At 47.5% G+C, this 25,255-nt stretch overlaps 1 protein-coding gene across 3 annotated transcripts in view; it reads left to right on the plus strand.

The window, feature by feature from the left end:
* Positions 1-25,255, plus strand: part of DPYSL2 (dihydropyrimidinase like 2) — a 139,687-nt gene that overhangs the window by 88,356 nt on the left and 26,076 nt on the right. For all 3 annotated transcript variants that reach the window (XM_012435149.3, XM_012435150.3, XM_064368713.1), the window contains exons 4-7: positions 16,963-17,127; positions 19,851-19,912; positions 20,423-20,503; positions 21,076-21,144. In XM_012435149.3, the coding sequence (XP_012290572.2) occupies positions 16,963-17,127; positions 19,851-19,912; positions 20,423-20,503; positions 21,076-21,144 (377 nt within the window). The remainder of the gene's footprint in view (positions 1-16,962; positions 17,128-19,850; positions 19,913-20,422; positions 20,504-21,075; positions 21,145-25,255) is intronic.

Below are 25,255 nucleotides of genomic sequence, written 5' to 3' on the forward strand. Positions count from 1 at the left end.
CCTCTCGTTTATTTTGGTCTGTGTTTGCACAGCCAGATTTTTGTCATCAGATCATGGGTTTTGTTTGTGTGTAGACTTCAGTAAGAAATAATCATGACTCTGTCTATTCATTTGCTCCTTGTTCTTTCCTGTTATTCACAATGGCTTTGGGCTTTTGGGGAGCATTTAGTTCTGCATGTTGTATATATACGTGCGTGTTCTTCTGTGGGGGGCTGCAAGGCCTGAAGTTTAAAGTCGGATTCCCTTCCTGGCACGGAACCAGCAGGAAGGAAAACGGAGTCAAACCCAGTCTTTGCACGTGGAAGCTTGTGGCGTGATGGTTATTTTTTTTGTGATGTTCTGTACAGCCCTGTAATCTCTTATTTTTGGCAAGCCAACTCCGAATCTGTGGTCCTGTAGCCCCAGGCAACCAAAAGCTGAGACAAACAGAGGAAGTGTCGTTATTCACATGTTTCTCTGGCCACCTCATCAGGCTGGACACCGCTGGCTGCTGCCCCTCGCCGAGCTGGAGCTCTCCGGAGTGCAGCCTGGCTGGGCAGGGATTGTTGACCCTGGCCCCTGTAAGAAGCACCTTTGACTTGTCCCCTGGCCCCCAGGGTCCCTGCCACTCACTGCTTCAATGCACTCTTTCTGTAATTTGTTCATCGTCTGGAATTTATTTCTGGCAGACTTTGTGGTCAAAACTGGGAAGTCTCTGTTTCCTTAAAACAGCCTTTCCTCAAACCCAGGAAGTGGAGTAGGGAACTCGCCTTCCTTACCTCCTCCCTATCACACGCAAATGGGCATGCACACACATGTACACACTCTCACCCATGTGCACACACACAGGCACACACATGAGAGAGGAAGGGGAGAGCCAGGGCGTCCACCCCAGCCTCGGTTCCCGGTATCCCTAGGGGTTTTGGATGAAGAGTTTCAGTTTTCCAAAGCCTGCTGGAGATGTAATTGTTGTGATGTTTTGTGGGATCCGTAAGAGCCTGTAGTATCAGGTTTCTTTCCTTTTGATTGGGATGACATGAAGTCTGTTAATGAGGGATCATTTGTGTTACCTGCTCTGATAGGCACTTTTACTGGCATTTGATTTTATAACATGGGAGATGAATTGATTTGTTCTTGATACATTCCACTGGATACAGTCCATTTGATAGGAAGGTTGTTTATATCATGGTGTCCTGCGTTTGGGGGCTGCCTTGGGAAGTGAAAGGTCTTTGTTTATATCTGTTGACAGAGGGTCTCTATACTTCTTCTTTTTCTAGCGTTTACTCTTATTTTACAATCAGTGCCTACTTGCTGTATGAACAGGACAGATTTGTCTTGTATGTTTGGATCGTATTCAGTTTCATGCAGAAGAGTTAGCTAGATGAGTGACTCAAAGTTCCATGCCCGGGGCCCTCCGCCCTCCTTCCCTCAATCACGCCTTTATCCAGTCCCTTCCCACGCCCTATTGTTCCTAATCGGAATCCTCTGTCCTAGCCTATCCCCTGCTCTCCCCGACACGGAGGGGTGCAGCTCCTCTCTCCACAGCAGCACTGGAAGGTGCTAGAACACTTGGAGAATACCAGTTCTGCAGGAGGGATTATGTCCAGCAGGTTTATCTGCTCAAGGCACTCCAAAAGTATGTTTCTACTTATTTAACACATGCTTTTATAGGCCCTACTGCTGTTAGCTGTTCCTAGATACTATGTCAGAACAACGCCGTGAGTAACTACTATTATTAGGTCCATTTCACAGATAAGAAACCTGAAGCCCAGACAGGGTAAAGAATCCTAAGGTTCTGTAGCTAGCTGTGGGAGAGCTGGGGTACAAACTCAGGCTTTCTGACTTCAAAGTTCATACTTGTTTTCCTTTTTTTTTCTGAGATGGAGTCTCACTTTGTCACCAGGCTGCAGTGCAGTGGCGTGATCTCAGGTCACTGTAACCCCTTCCTCCTGGGTTCAGGCAGTTCTTCTGCCTCAGCTTCCCGAGTAGCTGGCACCACCACGCCCAGCTAATTTTTGTATTTTTAGTAGAGATGGGGTTTCACCATCTTGGCCAGGATGGTCTCGATCTCTTGGCCTCGTGATCCACCCGCTTTGGCCTCCCAAAGTGCTGGGATTACAAGCGTGAGCCACCGTGCCCTGCGAGGTAGGCAGTGTTGCTATTTCTATTTTGCAGCTGGGGAGGCACCAAGGCGTTAGTTAAGTACTTTGCCCAGGGACCTAGAACTAGTCAGTGGTACAGCCAGGATTCTACCCAGACAGGTGAGCTCTGGAGCCAAAGCCCTGAGCCTCTGTAGTAGATTCACCGTGGCTTTTTGTCCTGTCCTTGTTCCAGAAAGTTCCCAGGGGACAGTTATGGCATCACTGGATGCTGTTCTCATACACACAGTTTCTACTGGCTCTTTAGCCTTTCTTTCATTAGTGAGAGAATGTTTCAGCCCAGCTCTTCAGATGGTGGAGTTGAGGCCCCCTTGTCTAAGCTGGGTATTTGAGAGCCAGCAGGCTTGAGGGCCTGTGAGGTCTCCGGAGAACATGGTGCTGGTGGGTCCAGGAGAAGTCACTTCTTGGGACTTTGGAAGGCCCAGAGGAATTCCAGAAATGAAATGCCACACACTCACCAGAAGCCAAGTTTGTGTTTCTCCCTGGTGGAAGGGATCTGAGGTGCTGCAAACGTGGCTTCTTTTCAGACTCAGAATGCCTGCCTAGTTACAGGAATCAGAAATGTCGCTCCATGCTCAGCCAAGGATTTCAACATCTCTTGGAGGAATTCTGCATGGACCTAAAGTTTGCAGCTTTGCATTGTAACCAAATTGGCTCTCCTTGCCTTCTCCCCAGGCCATGATTTCGTCATCCTGCTGGAGGGATGGCATTTCCTATGAAGTGTCTGTCTGTGAACATAAACATGGAGCTGAGACAAAGCACAGCTTCTCCCTGGACCTGGGAAGAGGGACTCAGGCGCCTGGGGCTGGGGCCGGACTCCAGAGCTGCTGCTGCTGCCTGGCCTGGTTTGGGGATGCCTAACAAGGCAGCCTGAGCTGGGAATCGCTTAGGGCTCAGGTTGATGAAGCTAAGAGAAGGGTTGAGAGGGCGCTAGACCTAAGATGGTGGCCAGAGCCATTTAATCATGTGGTTGTGAAATTGTCAGTAACTTCTTTGTATGGCTGGTTGATCTGATCTCTCATGTAGGACTCAGTCCCCTGGTTGGGTCTTGGAAGGTGGCCATGTATCTGAAACAGACAGCCTGGCATAGTGAAAAGAGCTTGTGTTTTACCCGCTTAGATAGTAAGCAAAGAAAGTGGCAATAGCAGCGCTATCTGGGGTGACACCCTGCTGCACTGCTGGTGGCAGAGTGAAGTGGTGACACATTTGGAACACAATGTGGCCTTCTGTATGAAGAACCATATTCCCTACCCTAGGACTTTCCAGAGAAAACCATTTAAAATAGGGGGAAAGTTACTTGTATGAATATGTTAATGATAACATGTATAATAGAGGAAATTTGGAAGAAACCTACAGGTTCTTCCTCAGGGAAACGGTTAAGGAAATGATGGTGGATTCTCAGCAAGAATGGCTCCCATTAGAGATTGAATTAGGAAGACTCTAAGATAATGTGGTATTAAGAAAAAAAAAAAACTCTGTGATTGACAGTGAGCATGGGGCTGGGCACGGTGGCTTATGCCTGTAATCCTAGCACTTTGGGAAGCCCAGGTGGACAGATCACCTGAGATCAGGAGTTCAAGACCAGCCTGGCCAACATGGTGAAACCCTGTCTCTACTAAAAATACAAACAATTAATAGGGCGTGCTGGTGCATGCTGTAATCTCAGCTACTTGGGAGGCTGAGGCAGGAGAATCACTTGAACCTGGGAGGTGGAGGTTGCAGTGAGCCGAGATTGCACCCTGTACTCCAGCCTGAGTGACAGTGAGAGTGTCTCTAAAAAACAAAAAAGAAAAAAAAGAAAAAGATTAGTAGTTATTATTTGGTAAGTGGGATTATAGGTAATATTTTTCCTGTTACAAAAAAGAAAAAAAAAAAGTAAAGAAAACAGTACAGATTTAAGATGCAGACCTGGAGACTTAATTCTGGTTATTGTTATATCTGATTATGCATCTTTTAGAAATGCTTGAAACATTTCTGAGTTTCAGATTCATAAAATGATTGAATATTCAATCATAAGATGATTGAATAATTTCTTAGTGTCCTTTAATCAACCCGATTCCAGCTGCAAATAGTTTTTTCGGGTAGAATCTGCCAGACTTGTTAATATCAGTAAGCTAGATTCATGTGTACAAAGTCCTTGAGGCTGGGCGGCTGAGGTGGGCAGATCGCTTGAGCCTAGGAGTTTGAGACCAGTGTGGGCAACATAGTGAAACCCCATCTGTACTAAAAAATATTAGCTTGGCCTTCCAGCTGCTAGGGAGGCCAAGGTGGAAAGATCACTTGAGCCCAGGAAGTTGAGGCTGCAGTGAGCTGAGATCGTGCCATTGCACTCCAACCTGAGTTAAAGAAAAAAAAAAAATTCTTGAAATACTTTTGTTGTTTATCATTGCTCCTACAGATTCATGTTCAGGACTCAGGGTTTGATGAAACCTTCTTTGCAGACAGTGCTCAGACCATGCACGACCGATCTGTGTGTTAGCGGAGAACAAATGCCCCAGTCCTAGTTTTGAAGTAAAGCCATTCCTGGCAGGGAGGGACACTCTGGGGCTCAGGACTGGCTCTGGAGGTGGGGGCATGCTTGGAACACTGACCCCTTGCTGCCTGCACATGGGCTGGAAGACCCTCATTCCCTCCATCTGGTTTTGTGAGCTAGGGAGCGAGTTTCTGCTCAGCACTGGGCTCATCACTCTTAGAGGATTTGCACATTTTCCTTTGGTGGTGTTGGCCCTTCACCACCACACCCAGATTTCATTAGCTTGGCCTTTTTTTTTCCTTCTGATACAGTCTTGCTGTGTCGCCCATGCTGGAGTGCAGTGGCCCGACTTTGGCTCACTGCCACCTCTGCCTCCCCGGTTCAAGCGATTCTCCTGCCTCAGCCTCCCGAGTAGCTGGGACTATAGGTGCCTGCTACCATGCCCGGCTAATTTTTGTAATCTTAGTAGAGACAGGGTTTCACCATATTGGTCAGGCTGGTCTCGAACTCCTGACCTCAGGTGATCTACCTACCTCGTCCTCCCAAAGCGCTGGGATGACAGGCGTGAACCACCACACCCAGCGTAGCCTGGCCTTTGATTTTGAATGCAGGGAGCCCATGAACAAGCTATACCACACCTCAGAGAAGAGTTTTAGGAGGTGCCAAAACACTGACAAGCTCACTATCTGCTGCCCTGAATTGGCTTTCTCTTATGCACACTGGGTTAAGGTCATTAGTTATCCACTTAAGTGATCTTGTGTGTTTCTAGTGACAGAAAGGATTTAGGGATGGACCACTGAGGTGACTGCTGTTCATAGACATGCCAAGAAGGAGGCGGTGCTTTAAGCTGTAGAAGGAGGCATGTGCCAAGAGCTCCCAGGTTGGGGTTTGAGCTCCCACCTTCTGTCTACACAGCAGCAGGCAAGGTCTATGGCCCCCAGGCTCTGCATCTGTGATGTAAGGATCTGCCTACCTTGTTTGAGCATCAGATAAGGTAACACTTTGTGAATCACTTAAAAAAACTATATCTTACTGGGCGTGGTGGCTCATGCCTGTAATCCCAGCACTTTGGGAGGCCAAGGCAGGCAGATCACGAGGTCAGGAGTTCCAGACCAGCCTGACCAACATGGTGAAACCCCTTTTCCACTAAAAATATAAAAATTAGCCGGGCATGGTGGCAGGCACTTGTAGTCTCAGCTACGCGGGAGGCTGAGGCAGGAGAATCGTTCGAAACCAGGAGGCGGAGGCTGCAGTGAGCCAAGATCGCACCATTGCACTCCAGCCTGGGTGACAGAGTGAGACTCTGTCTCAAAAATAGGAAAAAAAAAAAAAAACTATATATGAGGTTGATATTATGCTATCAAATAAATGTAAACGTATATGAAATTCTAAAATGGTTCAACTGTCCCATTCCTGTTTTTGAAGCTTTCTGAAGAGAGGTGGACATGTTTCCCTGCCATGCAGAGCTGGGGTTGTGCCTGTGTTCTTCCAGGAAAATGGGGTGGAAAGCCCAAGATGCCTCTGCAGCATCATCTTGAGAATGTGACATTACAGTGGGTTTAGAATCTGGGCCTTCTCTCTGCCTCCTCCCTGCCTCTCCTTCCTCACCCACCGTCTCCAGCTCTGACTCTCTGGCTTCCCAGGTGCTCTCTCAGCAGCCTGGAAGGAAGGACATCCTCATTCCAGGGCCCAGGCAATGAGAAAGGAAGCAGTGGGCAGGGTATGGGCTGCAGGTGTGGGCAGCTCCAGGGGCCCACTCTAGGCTTCAGGATGAGTGGCTCCCTTTGGGCAGTGGGTACCTGCCGTCCTGGCAGGTACAGTCACTGGTGAGGCCCACTTGCTTCAGCTGCACACCGTGGGGTTTTTCCTGAGACTAAAGAGGGTCCTCCATCTCAGGTCCATCCACGAGTGAGTGCTGAGGCCAGAACTGGTGATGAGGAAGACTGAATCCTGAGGGATGGGAGGAAGGAGGTCAGGAAGGACGGAGAAGGTGTGGCCAGGAGGGAGAAGAGAGGAAACATTAGAGGTGAGTGAGAGATCAGGAGCCCCATGCCTACCAGCCAGGGAAGGCCCTGCCGTTCTGCTATTGAGAACCTTGGCTCGGGACTTTTGAATAAGTGTCAGGAGTGTGAGTGAAATCTTATGAATGGGACAGACCTCCCGGATGAGCATTGAAAATGAGGGCAAGAGGAGCATGGTAGCTCATGCCTGTAATCCCAGCACTTGAGGAGGCCAAGGTAGGAGGATCATTTGAGCCCAGGAGTCTGAGATCTGCCTGGGCAACATGGGAGACCCTTTCTCTACAAAAAATTAGAAATTAACTGGGCATGGTGGCATGTGACTGTGGTCCCAGCTACTCGGGAGGCTGAGGTGGGAGGATTGCCTGAGCCCTGGAGGTTAAGGCTGCAGTCAGCCATGATTGCACAACAGCATTCCAGCCCAGGTGACAGAACGAGACCCTGTCTCAAAAAAATAACAAAAAATAGTCCTGGCATGGTAGCTCACACCTGTAATCCCAGCACTTTGGGGGGCCAAGGTGGGCAGATCACCTGAGGTCAGGAGTTCAAGACCAGTCTGGCCAATGTGGTGAAACCCTGTCTCTACTAAAAATACAAAAATTAGCTGGGTGTGGTGGCACATGCCTGTAATCCCAGCTACTCAGGAGGCTGAGACAGGAGAATTACTTGAGCCTGGGAGGTGGAGGTTGCAGTGAGCTGAGATCGTGCCACTGCATTCCAGTCTGGGCTCCAGAGCAAGACTCAGTCTCAAAAAATAAATAAGTAAGTAAATGAATAATAAAAAAATTAAAAATAAAGAAAATGAGGGTGGAGGAACAGGAGCCAGGGGAAGATTCTTTCGAGACGTAGGAGGTAGATTTGCATGATTGCTGTCCGGGAGCTGAGCAGACAGGGAGGGAACAGAGCTGGGATGTGGCAGGGACAGGCTGCAGGCAGCAGCAGGATGGGTGCAGTGGGCCAGAAGGAAATGGGAGTGAGAAAGTGGGGCATCAGCAACATTCAGCTCCTCCATAGCTCGATGAGAAGAGAGGGGTGGGGACAGGGAGTAGCCGGAGGGTCCCCCAGAATCATTTTATCCGTACCCCTTTCGTATCTTTTAGTGTTTTTGTCTTCCCTAACTAGATTGTTGGCATTTTAAGGGCACAGTTTATCTCTTCTATGTCTTGTTTCCTCCAAAGTTGGCTGATCACCAGATCACTTAAAGGAAGTTGTTTGTTTTATAAGCATTTTACCAGATCTTCCCTTAACTCTTACTCCCCTCAGAATCAGTCACAGTCAGTCTAGCAGGGCTTGCTAGATGCTGAACAATGGCCGATAGCTCCACTTGATTTATATGAAGATATTGCTTTCGTTTGAAAAGCAAACTTATGTTAAACGAGGTGTAGGAAAGAGAAAGGAGAGGACTACTCAAGTGCCTGAAGGTCCAAGCAGTGAAGAACGTTTGTTCACATGCTGCAGCCCTTAGGCTAAGGACACCGTTTTCCTATCTGTTTATTGAATTGGGTCACTTGCTTTAGTTATAATATATGAAGGGATAAGACTGCATTTCACTTCTCAGTTAACCAGCCTTCCCACTGTCTTTCGATCGCACGTCCTGGGGTCAGATTCCAGCTCTGCCAGTCAGTGGCTGCACTGGCTAAGGCCACGTGTTGACCACTGTCTAGAGTTCTGCCAAGAGCCTTACCTGCTGGAGGCACAGGGCGTGTGTCTGGTGCCTTTTAAGTAATGTGAGCGGGTTACTTAATCTCACTGTCTGTCTGTTCAGCTGAAAACTAGGGCCAACCCTGGCTCAGCTCAGGGGGCTCTTGTGAGGATTAAATAAGAGAATCTGTGGAAGATGCTTAGAGTAATACCAGACACTCAGGCAGTGCTGAATAAATCAGAATGGTTTTTACTATTACTCTCATCTTTCATTGTTTGTGACTTACCCTTACATTACAGTTAGTCATTTCATTGGTGTGTACTAACCAAAGGTGCCCCTCCCCATTCTTTAGGAGGGCTGGAGTTTAAAATCCAGACACTGTGAGTCTGCATGGAGGACCCATGTGAGAGCTGGGTACTCCTGGGACTTCAGTGGGTGCCGGGGTTCTCAGGTTGGTGTATTCAGTCACATAGCTCCATGGCTGCGCCCCTTGGAGGAAGAGGCTAAAGTTGGCCAGAGGCAGGTGTGATGGTTGGTCTGGCCTGTGTGCACTGAGCACCTTCTGTATACCAGTTCCCCTGCTTGCTTCTAGACAGAAGAAAACGATGGTAGTTGGTCATATTTGAACAGTGCCTTTTATAGTTTACAGACACCATCTTATTGAACACGGATAAAAAATGCTGGGATGTGTGTTATTTTTGCTATTTCATAGGTGAAAAAACTCAGGCACAGACATTCTAAATAGTTATAGCTCTTAGGAAAAGGCTTCTTCAGCATTGTGGGAGAAACAGTGTATTTGCACAAGGCAAGTAGTTTACCCTGCAAGGTGGCATGTGCTTTAGAGGCACCTAAATACTACACAGTGTTTTATGCATGGCCATTTTTATTACAAAGGAACATAGCTTTGTCTTCCTGGGGGTGTTTATCAAGCCACATCTATGTAGCAGATGCTCTTCCCATATTCCCTCATTTACAACACCCTAGAACCCTGAGTTAATTATTAGTCCCATTTCGTGGTTGAGGAATCTGAAGCTCTGAGAGTTTGAACTTATTGCCTAAGTCACGTGGTGAGGAAGTGGCAGAACTGGCCTGGACCCCAGGCATCTGGCTCTGGTCTTTCCAGTAGTGCCTCTTCAGTGGGTACCTCTTAAATTCTCAGGGGCAGGTGCTTTCTCCTCCTTTTTTGCTTTTTTTTTGAGAGCAAAACCACTCTATCCTAACTGCCAAGCATGACCCACAAAAGCTCTTATCTCTTCTCCAACAAAAGCCATTCCCTCCCTGGTGGATGAGGTCGCCCGGCATTTTGCAGGGTAGATGCCAGCTCAGAAAAGCGACGTAGATAAGCCAGTGGGTGGCTCGTGTTACTGCCTCCCTGATGGTTTGCTTTTAATTCAAGCCGATTCATTTGTCTGAGACGAAAAAGGGAGAAGCTGATGCACACACATTGAAAAGCAGGGAATGGGGCTGGAGAATGGGGCTGTGACTATTTAGAATAGGATCCTGGAGATGGGCAGTGCTGATAGAGTAAGTGTCCAGGGAGCAGGGGAAGGTGTGTGCACTGATGACAGGAGCTTCAGCATCTGCCCTTCCTTGCTTCAGAGGCTGAAGGGAGGGGATCACAGGGATGAGTGAGGGCTCCCCATCCTCCCTCTTCCCTCTTGCTCCACTGGTATAGACCTAAGGTGGGGTCACAGGGCTGAGTGAGGGTTCCCCATCTTTCCCCTTCCATTCCACCGGTATAACCCCGAGGGGGGATCACAGGGCTGAATGAGGGCTCCCATCCTCCCTCTTCCCTCATGCTCCATGGGTATAACATCGAGGTGAGATCACAGGCTCAATGAGGGCTTCCCATCCTCTCTCCTCCCTCCTGCTCCATGTGCATAACCCCCAGCTGATTTACAGACTGTGGTACCTGCTCGTCTGCTTCAATTCCAGAACTGGAACTGCAGGGATGGCATTTTTGACATCCCTGTGTTTTAATTACAAAGGGGCCTCTTGAGACCTTATCAGAAATACTGCCAGCCCTAGCCCTTTAAAAATTCGGGGTCTTGGATTCTGTATCAGTGTGGCTGTAAAATTGTACTATAGTTAGGTAAGTTGTTTCCTTTGGGGGAAACGAGGTGAAGGATATGAAGGCTCTCTCTGTGTCATTTCTTACAACTACATGTGAGTCAGCTGTCCACAGTGGCTCACGCCTGTAATCCCAGCACTTTGGGAGGCCGAGGTGGGTGGATCACGAGGTCAAGAGATCGAGACCATCCTGGCCAACATGGTGAAACCCTGTCTGTACTAAAAATACAAAAAAAAAAAATTAGCTGGGCATGGTGGCATATGCCTGTGGTCCCAGCTGTTCTGGAGGCTGAGGCAGAAGAGTCGCTTGAACCCAGGAGGCGGAGGTTGCAGTGAGCCAAGATTGCGCCACTGCACTCCAGCCTGGCGACAGAGCAAGACTCCATCTCAAAAAAAAAAAAAAGAAAAAGTCAACAAAAAACAACTGCATGTGAGTCTACAGTGAGTTTTAAAAAGAAAAAGTTCCAGTCTGGGCAGCATAGTGAGACCTCGTCTCTACACATGATAATAATAATAAAAAAAATTAGCCAGGTGTGGTGGCGCACGCCTGTGGTCCTAGCTGCTTGGGAGGATGAGGTGGGAGGATGGCTTGAGCCCAGGAAGTCAGGACTGCAGTGAGCTGTGATTTCGCTACTGCACTCAAGTCTGGGCGCCAGAGCGAGGCCCCTTCTCAACAAAAGAAAAAGGATAAAAGAAAAAAAATTTTAAAAGTAGGGTCATTTAAATACTACAGACTCCAAAGCGGTCTTCTATTTGAAGTTTTAGGGAGCAGCTTATGTACTTTGTGTCTCACACGGTTGCTAATATCCAAAATGCAGAAAAATAGGGAACCTCTCGAGGCAGGAAGGGAATGAAGCACCGATTCTCGCTTCAGCACGGATGAACCTTGACAACATGATGCCAAGTGAAAGCAGCCAGACATGCAAGACTGCATTTTATGTGATTCCGTTTATAGGAAATGTCCCGAATAAACAGATCTGTGGAGATAGAAAGTAGATTCTTGGTGGCTAGGGTTTGGGAGTAGCAGGAGTAGGAGGGAGTAGCAGGGGTAGGAGGGAGTAGCGGGGGTAGGAGGGAGTAGCGGGGGTAGGAGGGAGTAGCGGGGGTAGGAGGGAGTGGGGAGTGACTCTAAGTGGGTAGCAGGTTTCTTCTTTGGCTCATGTTTTAAAATTAGATTGTTGCAATGGTTGTAAAGCTCTGTGAGTGTACTAAAAGTCATTGAGTTATACCCTTTAAATGAGTGATTGCATAGTATGTGAATTATATCTCAATAAAACTGTTAAAAAAAAAAAGGTAGGGCCTTTTGACATTTTTTTTTTTTTCTGAGGTGGAATCTCACTCTGTTGCCAGTCTGGATTGTAGTGGCATGATCTCGGCTCACTGCAACCTCTACCTCCCAAGTTCAAGGGATTCCCTTGCCTCAGCCTCCTCAGTAGCTGAGACTACAGACGCACGCTACCATGCCCAGCTCAGTTTTTGTATTTTAGTGGAGATGGGGTTTCACCATGTTAGCCAGGCTGGTCTCAAACTCCTGACCTTGTAATCCACCCACCTCAGCCTCTCAAAGTGCTGGGAATATAGGCATGAGCCACCGCACCCGGCCGCCTGTGTTTTTATAAGTGAAGAAATGGAGGTTCCTAAAGGCTAAACCACAGTGAGGACGTGCTGCAGCCAAACCTAGATTTGGGGGCTCCTTGACCTGCAAGCCCATTTTCTTCTCACTGCTGGTATAGCCGGGTTGCCATGGCTGCCCTCTTGCAGGGGCTGACAGCTCAGGGAGGTCACCAGAGGAAAGGCCTGTGAGTTCTGTGCAAGTCATTTTCAGGCTTGTGTCTTCAGTGGGGACCCTGCTCCCTCCGGAAGTCAGTATGACATTCCGTCCTGTTCCCTTGGAGCGGCTTTTCCCAGGAGAGCTTCTGTGGAAAGAGAACTGTGGGAAAACACGTGGAAGCTTTTCGTGAACATGTTTCTGAGTGTCATGAAGTGCTCAGCTGTGTCCGGGTCCTGAGTTTTCCAAGGGTTTATAACCCCCGGAGCTGATTTTGGATGTGGAAGGAAGCCATGGGATTACAGCCAGGGACTGTGCTATTTTTTGTAAGTGATGATGCTGTTGTGTAGTAAACAGGCCCTTTGTGGTAAAATGGGCAGGAGTGAATGGAGGTGGAGGGAGAAGTTTTGGGAAAAGATTTGCACTCGGTTAGTGATGCTCAAGGTGGTTCAAGGCAGACTCAGTAGCTCCCGAGTTGCTGAGTAGAAATGCAGATTACTGGGTCCCAGTCTGGACCTGCAGCATCAGAAACTCTGGGGCAAGGTTTGGGAACCTGTGTTTTATTTTTATTTTATTTTATTTTTTTTGAGATAGAGTCTTGCTTTGTTGCCCAGGCTGGTCTTGAACTCCTGGGATCTAGCGATCCTCCTGCCTCGGCCTCCCAAAGTGCTGGGATTATAGGCATAAACCACTGCACATGGCCAGAACCTGTGTTTTAGCGAACACTCGTGACATTATTGTGCACCCTGAAGTCTGAGGAGTCTAGCATCAGGTTACTGATGACACATCATTGGGGTGTAGGATCATGGGTCCTGTCATCAGCCTGAAGTTGTCCTTGCCTGTCACCCTCTTCACGTTGTCTAAGGGTGAGTGGGGCAGAGACAGAAAGTAGATTAGTGGTTGCCAGGGGCTTGGGGTCGCAGGCTAGGAGGGAGTGGGGAGTGACTGCAGGTGGGTACACACTTTCTTTTCTGGTGATGTTCTAAAACTAGGTTGTGGTGATGGCTGCAAGGCTTTAGATGGCTTGCTTGAACCTTGCAATGGTAATCAGTGCCTTGGCCTAAGTTAAAGGGGAGAAAGTCTTATGAAGGAAATGAGCTTTTTTTTTCTCCCATTTTTTTTTGTTTTTTGTTTTTGAGACAGAGTCTTGCTCTGTCGCCGAGGCTGGAGTGTAATGGTGCAGTCTCAGCTCACTGCAACCTCCACCTCCTGGGTTCAAGCAATTCTCCTGCCTCAGCCTCTTGAGTAGCTGGGATTACAGGCAGCTGCCACCATGCCCAGTCAACTTGTATTTTTAGTACAGACGAGGTTTCATCATGTTGCCCAGGCTGGTCTTGAACTCCTGGCCTCAAGTGAGCTTTTGCTACCAGATATTAAAATGTATCAAAAAGCTCTTCTATTTAGTACTGATTGAGATGAATGGAGCAAAATAGCCCAGGAACGGAACCTGGTGTTGTCTCTTCGTAAGGTACGCATGAATTTAAAATATTATTAGATGTATCTAATAACAATAATAAAGTATTTTTAAAAGTCATAAATCAAGATAAGGAAAGGATTATTCAGTGACTATGAGCATGTGGGTCTTAGTGTCACTAGTACTTACCCTTCGTAGGAGGGATTTGTTTTTTTAATCATAAAGGAAGTAGATATGTTGAACACATCAGGCTTCCTTATTTACATTGGCTAGAGAGCCTAACTCTGAATTTAGCCAGTGTATAAGACTAAATGTCATATATTTATCTATACAAACACACACATATGTACATACACACTTGTATCCACATATACATACTCATATTTTACAACACGTATACACACATACATACACATGTACATATATACACATACATACATGCCTCATTCCTGATTTTCCATTATTTTTCTTCCACTTTATCTTGTATTAATCTTTTTGGTTTGTCAAATTTTCTTGTATTTTATGTATCTCTATAAACTACCTTAAAACTTCTTGGGGGAAGAAAGTGGACTATAAAGAAAGAAATAGAATAAGGTATAATACATGGAAAAAAGACAGCAAAAATATACCCAAATTTGAATAGGTTGATTTTGGGGTGATGGTGATAATGGGATTAATTACTTGCCCTAAAGTTTTCTGTATTTTTGAAATGTTCAACTCAAAGAATCATATCATTAGAAAAAAATTATTTTCTCCACTCATTCCCCTTGCTGGCCAGTGAAAGGAATGCATTTCCATAAGGGAGGGTCTGGCAGGGCAGTTTTGAGGGGAGGGTCTCTGCCGCAGGAAGAGCTGGTCCGGTTCCCAGGAGAGTGCCTCCTTTGCTGCTTGACCTGATTGCAAGTGGAATGTCAGAGCTGGAAGGAAACGTTCCATCACTTATTTAGAGCATTCATTTGGCTCTTGCCTGATCTAGGCGTTTAGTCCCTGGTCGGAGGGAGTTTGCATTCTAGTCAGGGGTTAGACAGTGAATGAGTGAAACTGATTCAGAAATGATGCAACCCTGGGATGGTGACATATAGCGCCAGGGAGAAGGATGAAGAGATGCCTAAGTAAAGAGCGAGGGGAATGGGTTTCCAGAGAGAGGAGCTGCTTGTGCACAGGCTTGGAGTTGCCCAGGAGTTGGGCAGGTCAAAGTGAAGAATGGCTGGGATGGCCATTGCAGGTGAGCAGGTCAGGGAAAGCGAGTACCTGGGAGAAATCAGCTAGGACCGGATCTGACGGGACCAAGGGAAAGAGTTTGAATTGTACTCTAAGGACGGTAGACAGCTACTGAAGGATTTAATAAGGGGAAAGGCAATGTCTGATTAAAAGTTTAAGATCCTTCTACCTGCTTCTGAAGGGTGATTTGTAGGAGGATAAGAGATGCAGCCAGGGGGGTGGGTAGGGAGATCCTGCCCAAACTGATTGCTACACAGTGATATTTGTGTGGTTTTCTTTCCTTTTTTTTTTTTTTTAATTTTTTTTTGATGGAGGGGACATACAACTTAAGAAAAATTGGAATTTTTTTGTCAAGTTTTCTATGTTAGCATTTTACTGATGGAATAAACTTGCATTTAAAGTAGACATCATTTTTGTTTTAATTAGATAACATTATCGATATTACAGATACCAGGTATGCTTGTACCCATTTAATTACATACTCTGATACTTACAAAAAGGTAAATTTTGTCAAAAGAAAATTCAGCTTAGATGGCTATATATATATATATATACACACACACACACACATATATATATATATTTGAGACAAGGGCTTGCCCTGTCGCCAAGGCTTTGGAATGCAGTAGTGCCATCTTGGCTCACTGCAACTTCCACCTCCCAGGTTCAAGCAGTTCTCCTGCCTCAGCCTCCCTAGTAGCTGAGACTATAGGCGTACGCTACCACGCCCAGCTAATTTTTGTATTTTTAGTAGAGACAGAGTTTCACCATGTTGGCCAGGATGGTCTCAAAACTCCTGACCTCAAGTGATCCTCCTGCCTCGGCCTCCCAAAGTGCAATGACTATGTTTCTGATATTATGAAACCAAGCCCAGTTGATCAGAATTTAGCAGCCTCTTCAAGATTTGATCCATTTCAGAAATCTGAGCTCTTTAGCATTACATGGGCTGACGTTTTCTTAGCTCAGAACTGCTTACCTGAGTGTACAAAATCTAACATTTAGGAAGAATGATTCATTGCTTTAAGTGTCGAGTCCTGGTTTTTATTTTTATTGTTGCACAAGTTCGATTTGACCTTGGACAAATCATTTCAGTTTGTATTTTAGTTCTTGTGTGCAGAAGATGGGGAAGAATAGTCCTGGTAACCCTCCTGCCATCATGTTAACAGGGCGAGAGCTCTCTACGACCTAGGAGAGATAGTAACAGGTGCAAAGGCCCTGTGGTGGGATGCAGCAGGTAGATATTTTAGGAACTGAAAAATGGTCCATGTAGCTGGAGAGCAGGGTACAGGGGAGAGATGGTCCAGAGATGTTATAGAGGTAGGTCACTAGGGCCACACTGGGCAGGATTTTGCACACTTTACTGGGACTTTAATCTTTATCTGAAGAGTGGGGGAAGCCTTGGGAGCATTTAAATTGGGGAATGACATAAGATTGATAGATACGCTGTCTCCTTTAATTCTCATAACAAATGTATGTGCTAGGTAATATTATCCCCATTTTAAACCAGCACAGAAATTAGGACAGTGGAAATAAAGGCATTTACCCAAGGACACCTTGTGGGTGAATGATGGAGCTAGGAAAGCATCTCAGGTCAGCTTGCATCCAAAGTCCTCTGTCTTCCAGATCAGCCTACCTCCATAGTAATATAACAATGACTGTGGTCTTAAAACACTTTGAACTCTTAAGATGAGAGATTTCCCTTAAATTACAAAGTGGTATTATGCTTCAGAAATATGAGCAGTAATGAGAGAGCAGGTAATGCCCGGGAACTTTTGAAAAGCCCAGTCCGTGTGGCTCTGCTCCAGCCCCTTCAAGTTCCCTGCTGTCTGGTGGAGGGCGTCTCATAAGCTGCTTTCAGCACAAAGAAGGGTTTGGCTGCTCCCCTGCCATTTGACACTGCGGCTGTCTATAAGGACTGATTGTCCGTGAAATGCACCCAACGCTTGAGCTTTCAGGGGTTTTGGGTTGGGAAATCAGATCTGGGCAGTGCATGCCTGGTTTCACTGGAGACATCATCCAGTGCCAAGTTTCTGCTTTCTGCTTTCTCTCTCTTGGATAATCAGCTGGGTTGCATGGATTCTTAGAAGCTGGTTGTAGAGATCACCATCTCAATTTTGAACCCAAGAAGCCCTTATTCAGGGTTCAAATGGGAAAATACCTGCTGACTCACGGCCCTTGAGGCTTTTGGTGATGACGACACATGTCTGTTTCTTTCCAGTTGACCATGTGGTTCCTGAGCCTGGGACAAGCCTGCTTGCTGCCTTTGACCAGTGGAGGGAATGGGCCGACAGCAAGTCCTGCTGCGACTACTCTCTGCACGTGGACATCACCGAGTGGCATAAGGGCATCCAGGAGGAGATGGAAGCGCTTGTGAAGGATCACGGTAGGTTGCACTGACTCACTGCCCTCTGCAGATGTTCCCACTTCAGTCCATCAACTGGCACAGGCCCGGGAAGAAAGGCTCAGTGACAGTGCTTCCAGATTCCATTTGTGCCTCATGCCCATGTCTGCCCCTGGGAAGGAGAGAGGGCTTTGGGCTGCAGCTTGTGCTGATTGGAGGTGGCCTTACCCAGTGCAGTAACATAAGCCTTTGTTGATAAGGGAAGGATGAGCATTACTGCTGGGACCTATTCTTCCGTGACAGCTGCTCACCACTTACTGGTTGCGGGCACTGTGCTCGCTATCCAGGGTGGGGAGTTGAGGCTGCCGAGAGAGTGATTTACCCTCAAAAAATAACAAATACGGAGGGCACAGTGGCTCACGCCTGTACTCCCATCACTTTGGGAGCTGAGGTGGATGGATCACCTGAGGTCAAGAGATCGAGACCATCCTGGTCAACATGGTGAAACCCCGTCTCTACTAAAAATACAAAAATTAGCTGGGCATAGTGGCGCGTGCCTGTAATCCCAGCTACTCGGGAGGCTGAGGCAGGAGAATTGCCTGAACCCAGGAGGCGGAGGTTGCGGTGAGCCGAGATCGCGCCATTGCACTCCAGCCTGGGTAACAAGAGTGAAACTCTGTCTCAAAAAAAAAAAAAGAGTTCGAGAGCAGCCTGGCCAACAAGGTGAAACCCTGTCTCTACTAAAAATACAAAAATTAGCTGGGTATGGTGGCAGGCGCCTGCAATTCCAGCTACTCAGGAGGCTGAGGCAGGAGAATTGCTTGAACCCGGGAGGCGGGGTTGCAGTGAGCCGAGATCATGCCATTGCATTCCAGTCTGGAGAACAAGAGCGATACTTCAACTCAAAAAAAAAAAAAAAAAATATATATATATATATATTAACAAATACATATCCCAGTGAGGATTCGGTCTCAGGAGAGTGTTGGGCAGCCCCCTGCTACAAACCTGGACGAATCTAGGATAGACTTGAGGGCTATGAGACACTTCAAAATTGAGTGACAACCTGAGGGGTCTTTTCTGTTCCCTAGCATTATTTTGGAGAAGAAATTTCCAGGGATTGGAAAGATTCACAGAGAGGCGGGAGGAATCTTTACCACCTCAAGGTGCCTCTGGGACTCTTGTCAACAGGAACCTTGGGGGTTTGGGTGGAAGAGCCAGACCGCATTGTCTTCCTGTGTCTCCTTGGGCTTGGCTAGAGACCAAATTAACCTCATTGGATCTTAGCGTTGAGTGAAGCATCTATTGCTTTAGGGTTCTGGGACTTCCAGGCTCAGAAGCACCATGTGCTGTGAGTGACATGACAAGAGGGAAGTCTCTAGGCACCAGAATGGTAGAAAACGCCCCAGAATGAAAAGCAAGCTTCTTGGGTTTCTCTGATCTCACCCAGACTGTATGACCCTGGGTAAATTGCTTACATTTTATGTGTGTCAGTTTTTTAAACATTTTTCACATGGGGGTCTTGCATGACATGTCCTCTAAGATTCTTTCCAGCACAAAGCTTCCATATAAAAGAAAATAGGTAACCTTTGACTTTTCTCACTTTTGAGCATGCGGGGACTCTGAGTGATTTAACTGTGGCTACTTAGACTGAATCTACTCCAAACCAGGCAGGAGGGTTACCATGGTTACTGTTGCCTGGCAATGGGAGAAGGGCCAGGATGTCCGGAGGCATTTAACTCAGGCAGCTCCCAGCACCCCCCAGGTGGCTTGAATTAAGCTCCAAGGCTGTGAGGTTGTCAGGACAATTGTTTAAAATTGTGATGAATGTTGGGCAGGGATGTTTGGTCTGGTGCCTGGGGAGGCAAGAACTCCAAGACGCCAGGATGAGAATTGCGACATCTGCTTGTTGAACTGATGGACCTTTTCTTACTTAAAAAATCATTTTCTTAAAAATCAGCATGGAAGGCAGTGTGTCTGCCAAAAAAAAGACATTTATCACAGTTCTTCATGGGCAGAAACTTCTAATTCATTTTCTTGTTAGAGTTGCAACAGACTTGTTTGGTGGGGGCAGCTTAAAAAATTAACTGTGGTAAAATAAATATAACATTACAATTACCATCTTAACTATTTTTAAGTGTACGTGCAGTTCAGTGTTTTAAAATACACTCATCATGTTGCTGCAGCCATCAACACCCTCCATCCACAGGACTCTAGCTTGCAAAACTAAAACCCTACACCCATTAAACACTTACTCTTCACTCCCCTTCACCCCAGTCCCTGGCAACCTCTGTTGTACTTTCTGTCTGTGAATTTGACTTCTAGGGACCTCATACACGCTTTCTGTGTGTCTGCCTTGTTTTATTTAGCATAATGTTTTCAAGGTCAATCCATATTGGAAAACATATCAAAATTTCTTCCTTTAATATTTCATATTTCATATAGTTTTTGTCCTTTGGCAACTGACTTATTTCTCTTACCATGACGTCCTTAAGGTTTCTCCGTGTTGTAGCATATGTCAGGATGTCTTTCCTTTTTACAGGCTGAATAGTATTCTACTGTATGGATAGCCCACATTTGGTTTATTCATTTATCAGTTGATGGAGGCTTGGTTTTTGTTTCCACCTTTTGGCTATTGTGAATAATGCTTCTATGAACATGGGTGTGCAACTAATGGCAACTTTTAATTCTTCTAATTTTTCTGTAAGTTTACAAGTATATTTTGGTTTATCTATTAAAAGTCCACCTCTCTATTTTGTCTGTACTAGGGGTAAATTCCTTCCTCGTGTACATGGCTTTCAAAGATCGCTTCCAGCTCACGGATTGCCAGGTAAGAAAGTTGACTTTTTGGAAGAGGCCCCCTGTGGCTGTTGGGGAAAAGAAGTCTCCAGCGTATGCATGTCTCCTAGTTTCCCGGGAAGTGGCTGGTGGATGCAGTTGCTGATGTAATTGAGCCTTGAAAGAGTCTGAACCCAGTACCCTGGCCTCCAGCACTGCCACTCCACCACCTTGGATCTGAGGCTCTGCCTAGCATGGCGTGTCTGGGACGGGCACTCAGAACCTCCTCAGCAAACCTGGTGCAAAGCCAGGTGTCACTCAAGAGCTTCTCACTCCTGGTCCACATCCTGCTACGTTGTGGTGCCTCTGTTAATTTCTGAGGGGTCTCCATCAAATGTGGCCAGAAACATTGCCCTCTGGCACGTCAAAAAAACCAGGCTAATAGAAGCAGCCTGCGCGTCCTATTTCTCATCCCAGAAATGCTGCCAGCAGGGAGATGATTGTCCTTGTGAACAGGAAGATGGACGTCCCCTGTCTCTGACCCCACCCTTCTCTCTTTCAGATTTATGAAGTATTAAGTGTGATCCGGGATATTGGCGCCATAGCCCAAGTCCACGCAGAAAATGGCGACATCATTGCAGAGGTGCGGGGCTTTCTTTTTCATCATTTCTTCTCACCTGGAGGGTGAGAGCCAGGCTCAAGAGAGGGAGGCGACATCTGTAGCTTAACACCAAGGTGGAAAAGCAGAGGAGGGACCCAGTGTTCCCTGCTGGAGCTCTGCTCAGTCTCACCCATGGCGTGAATGCCCGTGACACACGTGCCTCTCCGTTTTCCCACAGAACATCTAGTCAGTTACCGTTGCAGAGAGAGGCCATTTCTCTCAGTGCTGTAACACAGCTGCCTTGGGTGGGGTGCGGGAACCCTGATGTCACACACAGGCATTTTACACCATGGCTGAGGGCTGCAGATTACCAGCTGTCAGCATCCCAGGGAACAGCTGAGTGGTTTTGGGAGGCTGTAATTGATCCATCCTGCTCAGGCGGGACTGAGAACAGGGCAGCGAACTCTTCTTTTCCTGAGGTCTTGGGATGAGGGCAGAACAGTCGGCAGTGATAGTTTTCCATCTTACCTGGATAACTGCATGCTGGGTCTCTGCCATCAGAGCTGTGTGAAGTCTGCTCTCCCTCACAGCCTGGCTTTCTCTAAACATTGCAGGAGCAGCAGAGGATCCTGGATTTGGGCATCACGGGCCCCGAGGGACATGTGTTGAGCCGGCCTGAGGAGGTGAATGTCTGCCAAGCAGAATACACGAGTCCGCGTCCCTTGGGCACTGCGCAGAGCCACAGGGAACCTGTGTTAAGAAGGGGGCTTCTCTGATGCTGACTTTGGTCATTCTGAGAAGCTGTGGGTCACACGTGTGTGTGTGTGTGTGCACGTGCGCGTCTTTCAGTCTACACAGGCCAAGTGAAATGTTAGACTGCTCCTGAGGGTAAGGTGGTGTGAACTGTTTGGCCAGAAGATTCCTCTTTCTGTCATTCTCCAAGCCCTTGCTTGTGTAGACACAGACAGTTCTTCATTGGCATCCTGCAGTCTCGATTTTAGTGGTTCATAACTTAACGGTCTCCAGGGTCTTACCCAAAGTTCACCAAAATGTAGTTGGAAGGATTGAAAAGCTCTTCTAAATGTCTAGAAGGCATATGGGGAATTGTAAATTTTTCCAAGGTAACCCTGTAGAGGATACCACATGATATGCAGAGTTTGGCAGACAGAATCTTTTAAAATTGTGGGGGAAAAATTCAGAGCAGGGGCCTGTGCTGGTCCAAAGGTGGAGACTCACCATACTGGTGAGGTGTGTGCGTTTGAAGGGAGGGTGCGCACGTCTTAGGTGATGGAGAACCTGTGTTCCTCTGTTAGAATTTGTGACTGTGAAATACTTTTCAGAAGTTGGCTCCTTAATGACAGGCCGGATATCAGGCTCTGGGGGCCCCGATTAGGGAGCAGCCTGCAGCTTGCAGTGAAGAACACGATGGGGGAATCTCTAGGGAACCACCAGGGTTTCCCCTTCATGGGAGGAAGTGGCAGAAAAGGGACTGGCGCAGAGCAGGGGTGTCAGATCACCAAGGGCTTGAGTGGAGGCTGACAGCGAGGAGGCTCCAGAAGCCCAGGAGGGAGGAGCTTGGCAAGAGCTCCCTGCAGGGCTGTGGCCACCGAGTCGCTGAGTGTCAGCACCATGCCGCCACCCTGATGTGTTCTTCTTGGTACCAGGTTGGGAGGGGAGCTGCTCCCCGTGACGAGGAAGTGGATTCAGGAGGGATTGGGAGCGAAGGAGCCATTTGTGTACTGCCTGGGGTATATGAGGGGGTGGTTGGGATCTATTCAGACTTGAGGGGAAGGGATGAGGCTGTAAGAGGAGGAAGGAGGCAAGACAGGCAGAAAGAGGAGAGCGGGAGCTGTCGGAATGCTTTGTACACAGTGAGGTCCATGCTTTGTTCTGCCCTTGTTGTCGCATGCATATGCGCTCTAGACACACATGTACACACAGACAGAGGCACACACAGACACGCAACAGACATAGACACACACACCTAGACACATACACAAACAGACACCTAGACACGCACACAGAGACACCTAGACACACACACACATACACTGTAGACATGCAGAAAGACATTTAGTAACACACACAGAGGCAGATACACAGACATGCATGCTCCAAGACACCTTCAGTACCATTTGAGGCCCTGAAGAGACGTATTCCTCTCCCCAGGTGACAGAACAGAAGCCATGACATTTTCAGGATTGTATGTTGCTGCTCCAGGCCAGGGATGCAGGTCTTTTTGTAGCCATCAACCGTGTCATGTGCACTAAAAGCTGAAAGGGTGGCCTCATCCTTCAGGATGACGGAGGCAGGCAGGCCCCTGTGTCAGCTGAGGGAAGCCCCGTGCTGAGATGGTGACTGGTGGACAGTGACTCCAGGGGACAGCCTGCAGGCGAGAGCAAGCTAAGACCAGCTGACGATAAACCTGCCTGAGGCTGATTTTATGCACATTGGTGTGCATACAGATACATGTGCACAAGTGCACAAGCACACACATGCACACACTCACATTCACACACATACACGTGCATAGGCACAGACATGCATGTATACACACATATACATATTTTCACACAGGTGCACAGGCACATGTGTATACACACATTTTCACATACACATACACGTGTGCAAGGACAGACATAGGTATGCACACATACACACATTCTCACACACATATGCACATATGTGCTTGCTCACACCTGTGCAGTCTCCATCCCACTTTTGCAGACACGCCAAGGGTTCTCTTCTGTGGCTTCACTTCTCCTCCAGGCCGGCTTCAGGGACTGCCTTCATTAGATCCCCCAGGATTCACCTGTTGGGTGGTTTAAACCATGGCCACGTAAGCCATGGTTGCCCTCAGCCCTCACCTCCCTGGAATTGGTCCTTTGTTCAGCCCTGAAACAGTCTTGGGATCAGGCCTTGGATATGCACAGAGTCTAGGAGAGGTGGAGGGCTGACTGGGTTCTCATGTGGGCCCTGTTCAAAGCTGCCTTCACTTAGTGCTCACATGCCCTGGACGCTGTGTTCATGGCCCACATTCTACCTTTGTAACTTTCCTGTGCAGGAGGTACAACAGCATCTTCTTCGCACAACTCCAGGGGGTGCTATTCATGCAGGCTGCACTGCTGTATCCAGGGAGCACCATTTACATTCTACCCGCCATGTGTGGTGGTACCAGAGTTGTGCTGTGGTGGGCTCCTTGGTTATCTCTTTCTTTACATGAGGACACTTCAGAAGCATGAAGTTAAGTGACTGCCCAGTTATTAAAGCAAAGAGCTAGCAAGTGCAGTGTCCCGTCTGCTACCAAACCTCTCCCACAGTGTACACACATGCAGCTTTAAGCCACACCTGGGCCTGGGCTTTATTAGAAAGTTTCCTCCTGTTTGGTGACTGGGAGCCAGTCCCTCCGCCTGCCATGTACCAGCTGTACAGGAGGTGAGAAGACATCCTCTGAGCAGAGCAAATGCTAGAGGAGGCTCCTGCTGAGACCCTCCTCTTGTCTAAGTTCTAGAGCCTTCCAAGGGGCTCGCATTCCTTCTTTCTCCTGCTTTCTGCAGAGAAGAACCCAACACAGAAAGTGCCTTGGCTTTACTGAAGAGGAAAGAGCACTCAGTTGTTATTCTGGTTGCTTGTATTTGCCCATTTTCATACTGCTATAAAGAAATACCTGAGACTGGGTAATTTATAAAGAAAAGAAATTTACTTGACAGTTCGGCATGGTTGGGGAGCCTCAGGAAACTTACAGTCCTGGTAGAAGGTGAAGGGAAAGCAGATATGTCTTAGGTGGCGGCAAGAGAGAGTGAGCGGAGGGCAAACTGCCACTTTCAAACCATCAGATCTTGTGAGAACTCATTCGTTATCTCGAGAACAGCATGGGGGAGACCGTCCCCATGATTCTGTCACCTCCCACCAGGTCCCTCCCTCGACACGTGGGGATTACAATTAGAGATGAGTTTTGGGTGGGGACACAGAGCCAACCGTATCATGGATATTTCGACCAGCAAGATTTAAACAGTTTTTACACGATTAGGCCCAGGGGGCTTCTCTTCTAGAAGCTGTTGCACTGAGAACTTCAGAATCTCCAGCAACTAATGACGGAGTCTCCTTGGGGGCTGGCAGACCTGGGGATGCATCAGTGAGGGAGTCAGTTTTTCCACTGATTTAGAGGCCCCTCTTGTATGCCCTGAGTAGTTTTACCCATATGACTGCCTGATGACGTGAGGAGGGGGGACACAGGGGATCTTAAAGGCTTGAATGGTGGCAGAGCAGGATTAGAACCCAAGCCCACAGGCACTTGCCGGCCAACGTCTTCTCCCTGGTGAGTTTGTCAAGCAGGATCTGTTGTGTGTTATACCCTGTGTGGGTGATAAAGAGAACACTATATGGAACAATTTTGCATGAATTTGAGCTTCCCAGTCCACTTGGGGAGGTGCTGCGGATGGAATGAAACACACCCCAATGTAACTTCTCTGCAGTTTGGTGACCTTTCCATCACTAGCATGATGGCTCTCTTGGATTTGAACTTTCTAAAATATATTCCTAGCTCACTAGGCTTTTCTTCCCAACTCACCATGTGAGACCACCCGGTAGGGTTTTCCCTCCTTTTTTTATTTTGTCTTGTTTTTTTGAGATGGAGTCTTGATCTGTCACCAGGCTGGAGTGCAGTGGTGCAATCTTGGCTCACTGCAACCTCCACATTCCAGGTTCAAGTGATTCTCCTGCCTCAGCCTCCTGAGTAGCTGGGACTACAGGTGCGTGCCACCATGCCCAGCTAATTTTTGTATTTTTAGTAGA

Source organism: Aotus nancymaae, unplaced genomic scaffold, assembly GCF_030222135.1.
Source record: "Aotus nancymaae isolate 86718 unplaced genomic scaffold, 86718_ANA_hifiasm-v0.15.2.pri h1tg000079l, whole genome shotgun sequence".
NCBI classification, from domain to species: domain Eukaryota; kingdom Metazoa; phylum Chordata; class Mammalia; order Primates; family Aotidae; genus Aotus; species Aotus nancymaae.